The 14,192-nt window shown below is 37.3% G+C and overlaps 2 protein-coding genes across 2 annotated transcripts in view; one reads left to right on the top strand and one right to left on the bottom strand.

Moving 5' to 3' along the window:
* Positions 1 to 14,192, bottom strand: part of pasi2 (Protein) — a 98,514-nt gene that overhangs the window by 60,918 nt on the left and 23,404 nt on the right. The gene's annotated exons all lie outside the window — the stretch shown is intronic.
* LOC138705674 (uncharacterized) lies at positions 10,449 to 12,337 on the top strand. The gene is made up of 3 exons (XM_069834254.1): positions 10,449 to 10,470; positions 10,803 to 11,016; positions 11,116 to 12,337. The coding sequence occupies exons 1-3, from the start codon at positions 10,452 to 10,454 to the stop codon at positions 11,306 to 11,308; spliced, it is 426 nt and encodes a 141-aa protein (XP_069690355.1). The 5' UTR covers positions 10,449 to 10,451; the 3' UTR covers positions 11,309 to 12,337.

The following is a 14,192-nucleotide window of genomic DNA, read 5'->3' as shown; positions in this document are numbered from 1 at the left end:
ATTTTACAGCTGCAACAGCAGAACTGTCTGTGCTATCCAGTGCATCAATTACCTCCATTATTTTTCCGTAATGTTCTGCATAATAATTAACAGCATCCAACCACGTTTTCCAACGGGTCAAGACTGGCTGCGAGGGTAAGGGTATTCCAGGGGCAATTGTTTGGAACAGCAACACTCTCATCATAGTATATTTGATTGAATTCTTGTCTGTATTGAACAAATGTTAAGCTTTAACTATTCCAATCACAGTAATGCAAAAACAAGTTCGTACGTAGGTATACATTAGCTGTAGCTGCTCTATCTATTTTGACCGGTCACAAATCTTAACATGAACTGCTTATACTACGAGACCGGCAGGTCGCTCACCTCTTCTATACTACCGTACATCGGCAACCTGATTGCATGCTGCGTGTGGCAATTCAACGAAGTCTAGTAATTACGTAAAAAGCAAAGAAATCAATCGATATTGCGATTGTTAAATAAGTTTCATGATATTAAATTTAGAATTAAAGAATCTATAGCTTACTAAAGAATGTTAAAAACCAAAAAGTTGTGTATAATTAATTCATTGATTACTTATGTTTTGAATATTACTCGACCAAGGCTAGTGGAGTCCTGCAGCCCGAAGCGTCACTTGTACTTCTCCTGCGTTCGTATAGCGTCATTGCGATAGTTCACATTACGCCCGCGTTTCCACTCGCCTCGGTCGAGTAATACCGATAAATTTTGTTTTTGCAGTTTTACATGGGGGCTTCATACAGCCTACTTTCATGTTATTATTGTCAAAATTATTGTAGCCTACTTCATATTAGGCCTATGTATGTTTGTACAACATTATTAAGTATCAATAAAATGCGTCCTATAGTTTGAAAGAAAATGGTTATACACGAACTGACAGAGATGGCATGGCAATTTTATCTTATCAGGGATACTGCAAATTTATATTCTCATAAAATATCTCGAATCACCGCCTCAACGCAACAAGAGGAATACGTTGCAATTTATAAACGCGTGGGTTCGATCTCACTCAAGTAGACGGGATTTTCTTCTCGTCATCGCCTCTTCAAATGCTCTGGTCACACCCAGTTTCTTATCAGATCGGCACTAGGGTTATAGGGATGAAACAAGTGCATATCATACAACTATATAGTCACAAACATACACCTCCCTATTCCCATATTGTGATAATAATAATAATAATAATAATAATAATAATAATAATAATAATAAACCAGGAAGGGCTCGGTAGCGTTGCGTTGCAAGCCGAAAGTTTATAGGTTCGATTCCTGACGGGATCATAGATTGTCTAAATAATTGGTCTAGCCTATTTCTTCCAACCGCACTGTAACCCTGGGATTTATTCAGCCTGTCTCAGAAATTAGTAGCAAGGATATTTCCTTGGGGGTAAAGGCGACAAGCAAATAAGACTGGTATCTCTACTGCTACTAATGCCGATTGTCTAGAATAAGTGGGAGTCTTAACTTCCTGCTACCTTGTCGGCCCCCATGGGATACCTTTCTTCGCCTTTTAATAAACCAGATACGTTGGTCACTTCAAAACAAAGGCGTTCATATTTGTATCAGTCAGTCGTCCTTAGTGATACAGTACTGTAGACAGTTACCATGTTTGCCATTAAGCCCAAGTTTCTGGGGTTCACACCCTGCCATTAGGCTTGGATTCTTAAGGGTGATAAAAATTCTTAGCATGATTTCCTTCGGAGGGGAAGTACAATTGAGAAGGTCTGTATGGTAAGTAAAAATATTCCCTCTCTGAGTGAGAACTCCAGATAAAATTTATCCATCCACGTCACAATAGGCCCATAAGGTTGGCCTACGTATAGGTGAGTTTGTTTCCCCCCTATTCTTAATCTATACTTCAGGGTAAAACCTGCCCAAAGCGCACGCAAAATAGACAAAAAAAAATATATAACGTGCTTCCTCAGGAGTTTAAGTTCTGCACTATCGATAGCTCAAAACCATGCAGATGCAATTAACAGACATTTCTGTGATTTTTTAATATAAAAATACACTGAATTGCTTTGAAATATCTTCAGTTCTCAATAAAGAACTACAGTACTTGAAGCACAGAAAACAACCCTTTTGAATTCAACACGTAATGTTAGGAATGAGGTATAAAATGGGTACTGGCCGGTTGGTTAATCTCCAGTTTAATAATAATAATAATAATAATAATAATAATAATAATAATAATAATAATAATAATAATAATAATGCAGTAACAACAATAATAATAATAATAATAATATGAATGTTTAGATATTATCCCAGATCTTATTTAGTTTATTCTATGCCCATTTTCGTACATCCGTTTTCACTTTTTGAACAGATGTAACAAGAAATAATTTTATAAGAGAATAGTAGGGGCCTATGGGATATAAGGGTGGCGAGCATAGCCTTAACACATAGAGAGAAGGAAAAATGCATTAGAGTTTCTGTGCAAATCGTCTTCTATTAGTGATAAATTGACAACTTGATCTGAGAGGGAGTGAAGAAAAATTTATCTCGCTAGATAACGTCATTCACATGTCCCTTTGTGCACCAGTGATCAATTATTTTATGTTCAATTTATACCGTTCACTATTGGTAATGTATATCTTTCGTGATAGTTCTACCAGGTTCTACTTTATATTGATGACAAGCTTAAGATGCTCAGCACACTTCAAATATCGTGCCACTATGTGGCAACAGAGCTTCGACTAATGATGACAACATGTCGCTTAAGCTCAGAAATAGACTTAAGGGTATTCCACAACATATACAACGTTTCGGAACTACATGCATGTTCCATCATCAGGGCAAATGTGTGTGACCAGAAGAGTCGCCTACTTCGTTGGACCCGTTATATCTGGTTACTCGTAACAACTCAATGAGAATCCGTTATTCCTTATAATGTAAAAATAACTAACTACTAAACTCAAGTTCCAAATGAGACTTCCAAGAAATATATAAAATAATATGATGATAATATAATAATTGTATATAAAAGAGAAACAAATAAATTAATTTGATATCTACAAAAAATACTAATAATAATAATAATAATAATAATAATAATTATTATTATTATTATTATTATTATTATTATTATTATATTCAGCCGTTTCTGAGATAGAAACGTGTCATTTTATGAACTAAAGTTTAGTTGATATTAGACTGTATTATGAAGATAATATGCTATTACTGTGTGTAGGCCTACTAGGAAACGAATTTGCTATTTGCCTGCTATGAGTGGAGATCCTGTTGTCATGAAATTGTTCGACGGTTTTTCTTTTTTTGACGTGAATACGTCTATAAGTTCTGTCCATTACTGCGGTGTAGAGTTGCCAACCCTCCCGTATTTCCTTGGATCTCTCGTATTTGCCCCTAATTTTTAACAGTCTCCCAGCTCCCGTATTATTCTTCTCTTTGAACATTTTTCTCCCTTATTTTTGCATAGTGTGAAAATGATTATTCTAAACGTTTGATTTTGGCGTGACTAATGATAGTTTATGTGATGAGTTTTGTTGTCCAAGAGATGCATTAAAATGTGCAGTCTATATAGAACGTAATGCTTGCACAGAATGGGTTTTAGTGCTCACCCATTTAAAACCAGTGTTAATGTTATAAATTTGGAAAAACTGGTTAGTTTTGTTCTAAACATACCAAGTAATAATGCTCATACAAAAGAGGGTGTTTCATCTCATGGACAATAATTGAACAGATGTTTCTTGGGGTACTCCCGTTTCCCTCTATCATTCTATCAATACATTCCACCTTCTCTCATTTCATCTATCATCCGCAATAGTAAAAATAGGCTGGGATGAAATTTTGGGGTAGTACGGGTTTCTGATGCTCATTTAGGAAGGGCTTGGGGCTCTGGGCCACTGGAAATTAGGCTTCTCGTCCGCAAAACGCAACCCGGCTCTATCAGAAGTCAGTAAAGCCTTGGTTTTTCTGAACCGACGCATGCGACGTGCGAGGTGCGAGACCCGCCTCGCACAAATCTGGACTACATGAGAGATAGTGAGTGGTTTCTATGGCTGCGAGGTGCGCGATCTGCGGAGGTTCGCAGAGAGGCCTCGCAGCGTCGTCTCGGACCGAATCGCGCAGCCGGATTTGTGCGACGCGTGAACTGCGAGGCTTCAGCAAATGCTTTGGATCTAGAGGGAAGAAACAATGTTGGGTGGAAAATAAAAGTTGTAAATTCACATTTTTTTCACTCCTTAAATTTAAAGGAATTCACAACTTTTCGATGATTGGTTCTATCTCCCTATTCAGGTGACAAAAGGAGGAGGTGAGAAGGGTAGCCTACTCGTCGGAGTCGTTACAAACACCTGTTCTACTTGACTAACCAACAATAGATTGCAAAGAGCGGAATATAAGTACGTAAGAGATGAAAAACGAACCTGAGGGTTCACAAGAACGGATATATGAAGAAAATACAAACGTATCTAGAAAAAAATTGAAATTAGATAGCCTAGGTAGAGTGGAAAAAGTCTGTCTACTGATCCCAAATACTGTGCATGTAGCAGTAAAACCGTATTCATTCACTGACAGTGTTCTTCCCAACGGCAGATCATTCACTGCAAATCTAGCATTATTCAATCTTCCATATTTTCTGCCTTCCTCTTAGTCTCCACATAGGTTTCAAATATCTTATGTTGTGTATCATCTGGTAATTACTTCTGCTCCGAACTTCTTTTCCCGTTCACAATTCCGTCCAGTGCATCTTTCAGTAGGTAGCTTCTTCTCAGCCTGACCCAACCAATCTGTTATCCGTTTACAGCAGGGATGTTAAATTGCCTGTATTACGTGCTCATACTACAAGCAATACAAATCCAACAAGATTCACTTTGAGCAAGATAAAGTGCAATCATCGCTCTTAAGGAAATGTTGTGCGGGTTCTTGAGAGCACGCAGTGCAGGCGCTTTGACATCCCTGGTTTACAGCTTTTTAAATGAGTTCAGTACTCATTATTATTTTAGGTGTGGATTCTACTTTAGTGGCTTTCTCTTGAAAACGTGCTTCAAATTTTCTTCTTTCTCTTCGTTCTTCTGTTTATCTATATCCAATTTCGTCACTAGAAAAATTTTAGAATTAGATACATATAGCGTTGACAAATAGTCTAATGAAGATATCACTGTCTTCACTAAGAATGCAGGATAATTTTGGCTTATTCTTTTAAAAGTAGCAAGACGGCGAAATACATTGGACATAACAAGCGCTCAGCAACTGATTCACGCGAACTCGCAGGATGAGAAACCACAAGCTTCTCAGCGTCATTGCGAAAATGGTACGCAGCGCCGGGGTTGGTTTTTCTGAACCGACGCATGCGAGGTGCGAGATGCGAGGCCCGCCTCGCACAAATCCGGACTACAGTAGAGATAGTGAGTGGTTTCTATAGATGCGAGATGCGCGGTCTGCGCAGCGTCGCAGAGAGGTCTCGCTGCGTCGCCTCGGACAGATTCGTCCAGCCGAATTTGTGCGAGGCGCGCACTGAGAGGCTTCAGCAAATAGCTTTGCATCTAGAGGGAAGAAACAATGGTGGGTTGTATAGGAGAGATGTAGATTGGATTATTTTTACATTGCTTAATTGTAAATGAATTCACAACGTTTCGGAGAATGGTTTTATCTTCGTCATAGGTGAAAAAAGGAGAGTGAGAAGTTGAAGATCAATATGAGAGTTCATATAAACAGATAAATGAAGAAAATAATGAAGTATATAGGAAAATAAAATTATTATAATTTGATATGTTGAGTAGAGAAAATCTCCATTCACTTCCACGTCGTGGTCCCCGGGGCAGTGTAATCTGTGGTTACACTGAACAACAAATTTTTACTTTTTGTCTTGCTCCGAAACAAAAAATAGGTGAATATTACTAATATGTGTACCCTAAATCTGAATTTAAAATCGAAATTGCCCTATCATATACTATTTTCCGCGGAAAATTAATTAAATGTTTTATGAAAAACTTCTTATTTTTAATTTTTCACTGCTTCTGGTAAAATGACAACACACTTGGGATTCAAAACGCCTCATAATACTTGAAAAATGTGTACTGGATACAAACATGATGTTATGTAGTTTAAAACAGAACAACAATAAAATGTAATGAGAAAAATTTCGGAATTTGAACTTACATTAAACGAATTTTCTGGATCACTTCTGTTTATAACTACTGGGTATTCATTTCAAAGTGTGTCATGACGTCACTGTTGATGAGTCAGCGATTTGTGTCAGAGAAGTAGCCTATTAATCAAGGCGTTCAATCTGAACTTGAGAGCGTGTACGGTATAACTTAAACGTCGTAGCAACAGATAGCGGTCTGTACGGTCTGTGTGCTACCATAACCTCTTTCGAACTGTGTTTTGCGCGGGCAAGTCGTACATCGGCACGTACGGCAACATTCCACAATACAAATCAGATACTCCGTGTCCATGTTGACCGTCGAAGTTAATGTCAACAAATGCGTAAGTAATCGTCTTAACCCTCTTATCCCAACAATAAGAAAAAACTCACCTCAGTACATGTTTCGAAACAGTTCACATTCCTGCCACTACCGGAGTTACCGTACGAATCGGTCAGTACTCTTCAGAATGAACGCCGTACTTGCTAGGCAACTTCTCTGGCACATAAGTAATACATCTCTGCGGAAGTGTAGGAAGATTGAATTCTCTAGGCTCATCGGCTAGCCATATGACGGCATACAGCGAGCCATGACACACTTTGAACTGAACACCCAGTAGATCCGATACTGTCTTTTACAACGAACCAACAATAGTTTCCAAGCATCCTGGGTGATGATCTTCCTTTATATCGTCTTTCCATTTCACATATTTCTTGATGAACTCTTTTCCCATGCTCGTCGCTTACCGCTCCAAGGTTAGGAGAAAAGAAAAATTCAAATGACAAAAAGTGTATTTTGAGAGACTTATTACACCCTATTTTCTCATATGCACGTGACATGGTTTCCACAACAAGTTCTATGTAGTTGTCTGCCATAGAATTTCGAAGGAAATTTCAGCATACATCTTTGAAAGCGCGCCATGCCATTTTTCTGTAATGGAAAGTTTTTCCTCAAATAAAGATTCAGCCATAACTTTGTAAATTTGTGGACGATGAAAATGCCCTCTTTTAATTTGCTTTAACTCAAACTGGTAAAGGTTTCTTTTAAATACTGAAAACCACACCCTTGTTTATTCATTGCGTATATCTCACGTTGAACTGTTCTGAAATTTACTGAATAGAAGGGACCAATATCTGTTTATTTATTACGAGTACAAAATCAAATGCCAACAACCATAAGAAACCGGAAATAAGTTATACACTCATAAAATGCATTAGCTTTAGTTTTGGTTTACAACCTACAACCCGCGCCACATGTTTCCTTGGACAAGGCTTATCAAAAAGTGAAATTATAGTAATTATATCTTAAAAACCTTATGTGATATGAAGGAAAGAGATGCATTTTCGGATTCAGCGCACACAAAACCATAAGGGACACATTATTTTAAGTCGGAGCAAAATTCTTGTTGTTCAGTGTTATAGCAAACGGGAGAGAATGGGAGCGTGGGTCCGTTCCTCACAAACTGGAATCCTCTGGCTATGGGATCATACCTAGATAGAAAAGCAGGCAGGTTTAGAGGCCTTAAGGTAACAGTCCCACCACGAAACTCACTCATTGAGGGACTAATGCCTATTCTGAGGATATTTTCAAATACTCGAAATTTTCAGGCGAAAAGTTGGAAGCGGTGGAGAGACCAGCTTTCAATCAGTGTTCAGTCTGAAGCGGAACAGACGAGAAGGCCTAATCAAAGATAATTAATAATGAGGATAGTGATGATGGTGACGATAGTGATGATGATGGAGGAGTAGAGAAATAGTGTCTACTGGATGCAAATAACCGTAAATCTAGTAGTAGAATAGCATAGGGAAGCGTAAATCTGTAGAAAATATGTAAAAAAAAAACCGGCAATCATATCTCACGAAGATTTAAACTCGGTCGAAGTTTTCAGATGTCCCCATCAAGCAACCGAGTTTAAACCTCCCTGACGTGTGCTGAGCTATCCTACAGCAATATTAAAGCTAAATAGAAAATATTACAACGCCCTTTCACGTGATTCGTTTCGCAGCCGGAAGATGTAGGTTAGTTTATTTTACGGCTCTTTATCAATATCTTAGGTTATTTAGCGTCTGAATGAAGGTGATAATGCCGGTGAAATGAGTCCGGGGTCCAGCACCGACAGTTACCTAGCATTTGCTCATATTTGGTTGAGGGAAAACCCCGGAAAACATTAACCAGGTAACTTGCCCCGGCCGGGAATAGAAACTGGGCCACCTGGTTTCGCGGCCAGACGCACTAACCTTTACTCCACAAGTGTGGACCACAGATCATAGAGAACTACAGTAAGTACATGGGTTGATTGGAGCATGATAACTGGTTAGCAGGCAAATATGGCACTTCAATCCGTGGAAAAGAGTGGTCAGAAAGTTGGTTATGGATATAGTAAATGGTTGGATTATCTACAGAGAAATACATGGACGAGACTCCCTGGACCTACTTAGAATCCGATGATACTTGGCTGTTCAATATCTCAAGATGTTTTCGAACTGCAAGAGAATGGGGCGCCCTATTTCATCACCTCGAGGAGTGAAATTTGATATGAGCTTTGATAATAGAGGTCATTTCATGGCAAATCGACCCTCTCAGAAACACTGCCGGATGGAATGGTGTAAATACAGACCAGTAACATTTCGCAGGAAGTGTGATGTAACTCTCTGCCAAAGATGCTTTGAGTCTTACCACACTCGATAAAAACAGACATTACTAAAATAAGTGTGTTTCATTATTGCTGCAGCATTGTATTGTTGCATTAAATACTAAAACTGTCATAAATAAATCTATTTATATTGGTGTAAATATTTCTGGTTATAATACATTAATTATACAAAAAATATATTTACTTTATTGCAAATGAATATGCAGGTATCGTAAGTGCCCAGCGGTCTATTTATAGACAGGGTGATATTCAACTACTTGGTGCACGGCAGAAGAAACAATATGTTCTTGACATCTTATGGATTAAATTTTTGAAATAGATACATTCTGTTAGTTCTTTAAATAAAAATAATTGGGGCTTTAATGGGTTAATTAAATACAAAATTCTATAGAAGAGATCCCTTGAGACTCCAAAATAACTTTTAAATTTTGTTTCATTATCAATCAGATGGCGGTTTACAAGAATATTGTAAGCATCCTCGCTTTTTCTATTCTTGAAGATATCACTGTCTTCACCAAAAAAAAAAAAATGTAGGATCATTTCCTCTTCATAATTATCTTCCTCTTTCAGCATTAGCAAACAGGTGACGAGATCCACCATGCGCTCATCGACTGATCCACGCGTTCTCGCAGCTAGAGAAACCACAAGCCTCGCAGAGTCATTGCGAAGATGGTTCGCAGCGGCGGCCTCGCATCTCGCACGTCGCATGCGTCGGTTCAGAGAAATCAAGGCTTAAATGGGGATTAAATAAGAATGGACACTTAGTGAAATTCCCTGCTCTTTTTTGTTTTGCGTTTTGCGCATGCGCTAGGTTAGCCTTTGATTTCATTTTAAAATTCTACGGCCGTATTCATAGACATTCTTAGCGCGGGCTTTCGGTGGATGATCAGCGAACTAACGTTTTTCGTATTTATAAACCAGTGTCAGCGACATGATATGATATGAATCCTGTTTAGCACGCTCGTAGCGGGCTGGCGACATGTCTGTGAATAGCACCCCTAGAGATCAGTGTAATCAAGCACCCTGGAACGGTGGAACAGCAATCTCTATTCGCTGGCAAGTCTGCTAAAAAAACATTTCTGCTGTCGATTGCTGGGGCGATATCACTCCAAGCGGCCACACGGAGCAGTAAATGTAGCAGTGGCGTATACTGGTTTAAGGGTCTGGGCTACCACTGACCCTATTATTACACAAAATATATTTTTAAAACCCTATAATAAAATTCCTTACCTATTTATATGTGAATTCCAGACGTCTTGATTGGGACGAAAATACTTTGATGACTTCGTCATTGAAATTACAGTTGGGCCGCTTGCGAAGTTTCTGTAGAAATGACTTTTCAATTGACATCAGTGTCAAGCCGGCTAAACGTTCTTGTGTATGAGTTGATCTACAGTAGGATTTTATTCTCTTCAACGCAGAAAATGTTCTTTCTACCGATGCTGACGTAGCTGGTATTGTCACAATTAACCTCCTCTGTCCTTAGGTATCATATATGATACCTCAGCTCTTTATTCATATGTCATTCGTTATGCGCGTATATAGATCCGTGACCTGAGGTATCATATTCTATACCATCTGCGCTCTCTGCCTATCATTTGTTTTTGTTTAATTTTCTTGCCACTAGATGTCACCAGCTGATTGAATTTATCATTTCGTCTAGTCAGCAGCATGGCGGAGAAAAGCAAAGGTAATTGTTGATTTGTTACATGTTAAATGAAAGAACTTTATTTGTTGATACATTCTTACACATTAACAATTCACCTAATAATAATAGAAACATTGTTAGTCTTTTCAGATAGGCGTACAACACTGTTTTTTATGAGGTATCATCGGTGATACCTTCGGTCACTAGCATGACTTTTTATAAATCCCATTACTATAGTTTTGTGTAGTAGATATGCGTGATATCTGCTATTCCATGCTTGTTTAATTCAAAATATCATTCTTTAGAATATAGTAATCTTCACAATGTGCTCTATATCATCATGAGAATGTGAGGTTATATTTGATTTATTTTAGCCTTGACTAACAACGAAATAACTGAACTTGTCAACAACATCAATCCCAATGATTCTGACTTTGAGATTGAGGACGAAGAAGACAATGATGAAGATATCATAGTTCCTAGACGTCCAACTCCTGTGATCGTTGAAATTTCATCTGATTCCGAAGATGAGTCGCTAACTCTTGTGGAGATACAACGAAGGGTCGTTATTTGGAGCCACAAAAATGTGTAAGTTGTTAGAAATTGTGACTAAACTTATATACAGCTACAAATAGGGGGAAATGAAAATAAGTATTATATTTTTTTTTTTTTTTTTTTTTTTTTTAGATTCCAGTCGCCATTGACTTTTGATAATGTTTCATCTCCTGAACTATCAGAAGTAAAGGATCCTTTCGAGTACTTCAGTAAGTACCTGCGACCTTCATTTTTTGATGAAATGGCGCAGTGGAAGTGGAAGACTGTAAGCGCTGGTCAAAAAAGTATAAGGCTTACATCCAAATTCCTCGCCCTGCGACAGTGAAGATGTACAATTCATACATGGGGGGAGTTGATCTCTTGGATAGGGTGCTGGGAAAGTATGCCATGAGAGGGAGGACAAAAAAATGGACAATTCGTGTCATTAATCATTTCTTTGATTTTGCTATTGCAGCAGCCTGGCTTGAATACAGGCAGGCTGCTATGGAATCTGGTTGGGCGAAAAATGATATTTTGTCCTATTTCCTATTTCGTTTTGAGGTGGCAGAAAAACTGATATACTTTGATGGAAAGAACGTTGCCATTCATGATGAATTAGACGAACAGGAAGATGAGGAGGAAAAGGAGGATGAAGAAGACAGTGATGGATCTTCCCGAAGGAAGCGTCCTAGAACACCAAAAGCTTTACCACCCAGGGCTGCTAGATTGGACCAGGCCTTACATTTACCACAGATGATGAATAAAGAGCAAACAAATAGGTCGAAATGCAGAGCTCCTGGTTGTAAGTCTTTGACATATGTCAGATGCACAGAATGCAAAATGTTTTTGTGTTTTACGACAGAACAGAACTGTTTCTTGGAATTTCATAAAAAATGATTTCTAACATTTCGTTTTTTGTATGTATGGGACATGCAACCACTTATGCATATATATACTAAACTGTTTTTTGGAGTACTGATAAATTTATATCATCATGAATATTGAGAATTTGACTATATTGTTTTTTGTAACACACATATATTTTGTTTATTTTATATAAAATTAATTATGATAATAAATATATATATAAATGTTCAATTGTATGAAAATCTGCAATAATGTATTCTACATTTTTTTCAGTATTTGTAAGCAATTTGTATGCATTTTTGTAAAATAAATAAAACTAAATGGATTCAAAATAAAGTCCTGTAGTCAATCAAAAAGTCCTCATAAAATCCTGAGGTATCATATATGATACCTAGCATAAAACAAGATCAGAGATCGTGACAAAAATTCTGACTGGTAAAAGTTTGTATTTGTATCACCAAAAACCCAATAAATGATATTTAAACACTTTTATAATTGTAAACTTGTCTCGGGACTGAAGAGGTTATTGTTGCCAATTTAAGGACTTCAAGAATAACTTGGTTCAGCTGGTTTTCATATATGGCAGATAATATTTCATGGATAGGTTTGTTCGAAAAATCAAAGACTTCTGCTGAATATATTTCACTTAATTCATTTTTCAAACGTACTTGATCAAAGTGACTGTTATAGGACTGAAATAATTTGTTTAGTGCCTCATTCGGGAAGTTTTCTCTATAAGCAGAAAATGTTTGAGAATCTAGAAGATGTGTGAACTGAAGCTTTCCATAATCAGAAAATCTGTCAGTAATTTCCATGTGCATACGATCTAGTATGCTGTAGTACAGCTGCCTGTATTTCAATTCATCATCTCCTTTTCTTCGCTTTAATGGTGGTTCCATTGTATTGTCTGAAGAATTTTCATTTTCCATATTACTCCATATGGACGGAAACCCACTACGTCTGAACTCGGATATAGTATTTTTTTTTTAACTTTGATACCTCTTGCAAGTAGTATGCTATGTCTAGACTTTTTGTCTGAAGAATATTGTAGAGAACATCTGTATGTGCGAACACTCTAGCATAGACTTCAAGAAGAAATATATTCTGAAACTGTGTGAAAAAATTCAAATATCCTTGAGCCTGCACATTTACAGCATCATCCCAGTTTTCTTCAGAGTCATTACCAGGGAACGGATTTATATGGACTAAAAATATATGAAATATGTAAATATATATGTAGTTATTTTTACCAAAATATGGAATTAAATATGGATTTTTACCAAAATATGGAATTAAATATGGACTTAAAATTATAAAAAAATGACTATGTACGTTAAATATTGGTACATTTTAATCAAACTAAACAAAAAATATAATGGACGTACCTTATCTTCCAATGTAGTTTCAACAAAACACAATTTTTATTGTCTGTTACCATAACAATAGGTTACAAACATTTCTTTCAAGTGCTGAAAAGTGAATCTTCTTCTATTGTCTCTGAGGATAGATTTATACTGACTAAAAGAGCGTTCGACGTCACAAGAAGTAACTGGTACATAATTCAATTTCACAATGTCTGCTGGGGATAAGTCCAAGTTAATCTTCACTGTTGATTCACCACTCATCACAGCAACAACCTTTTGTAGTTCTTCATATCCAGGGTTTTTTGAAAGTACAGTGTCCACCTTAGCTCTTACTGCATCTGCAACTTTACCTCTACCACGATTCAGTTGTTCCACAGTACTATTTATAATTTCAAAACTTTCAGATAGTGAAAGGTGCCTATTTTGGAGACTTTTGAGCGTTTTTATGATGCATGAAAATGTATGCTGAATGTGAGCTAAGTCATTCTTCACACTTATGTCACAGGTAACTGTTTTCGCAGTATCAATTGAGACTGCATCTTCAGAGTCCAATGCAAGGAGAACATTGTTAATAGAGTCTATATGTTCGGCATAATATTCAACTGCTTCTAGCCATGTACCCCATCTAGTTAAAATTGGCTTTGGTGGCAATGGAATTTCAGGGTACATTTCTTTCAACACGTTAACTCTACTGGGAGCTTTGAGAAATACTTTTTTCACTGATGAAATCAACAAATCTACTTTAGGGAAATTGTCTCTGACCACTTCTGCCACACGATGAAATGCATGCGCCACACAAGTAAAATGAGTCAATTTAGGATATACAACAGATAATGCTTGTCCAGCTTTGACCATATAAGGGGCAGCATCGCTAATAAAGAATAACACATTATCGTACATAATACCCTTTGGCCACAGGATACCCATAGCTTCGTTGAACAGTTTAACTATAGTTTTGTTATTGCACTTTTCTAGAACATCACAATGTAAAAGAATTCG

The sequence above is a fragment of the Periplaneta americana genome, chromosome 9 (assembly GCF_040183065.1).
Source record: "Periplaneta americana isolate PAMFEO1 chromosome 9, P.americana_PAMFEO1_priV1, whole genome shotgun sequence".
NCBI classification, from domain to species: Eukaryota; Metazoa; Arthropoda; class Insecta; order Blattodea; family Blattidae; genus Periplaneta; species Periplaneta americana.
Note: the sequence above shows the minus strand (reverse complement) of the source record. Positions and strands in the feature narration are given on the sequence as shown.

Coding starts and splice junctions, on each gene's coding strand:
- LOC138705674 (XM_069834254.1), top strand. Junction 11,017..11,115: donor ATTTGGAGCCACAAAAATGT/GTAAGTTGTTAG, acceptor TTTTTTTTTTAG/ATTCCAGTCGCCATTGACTT.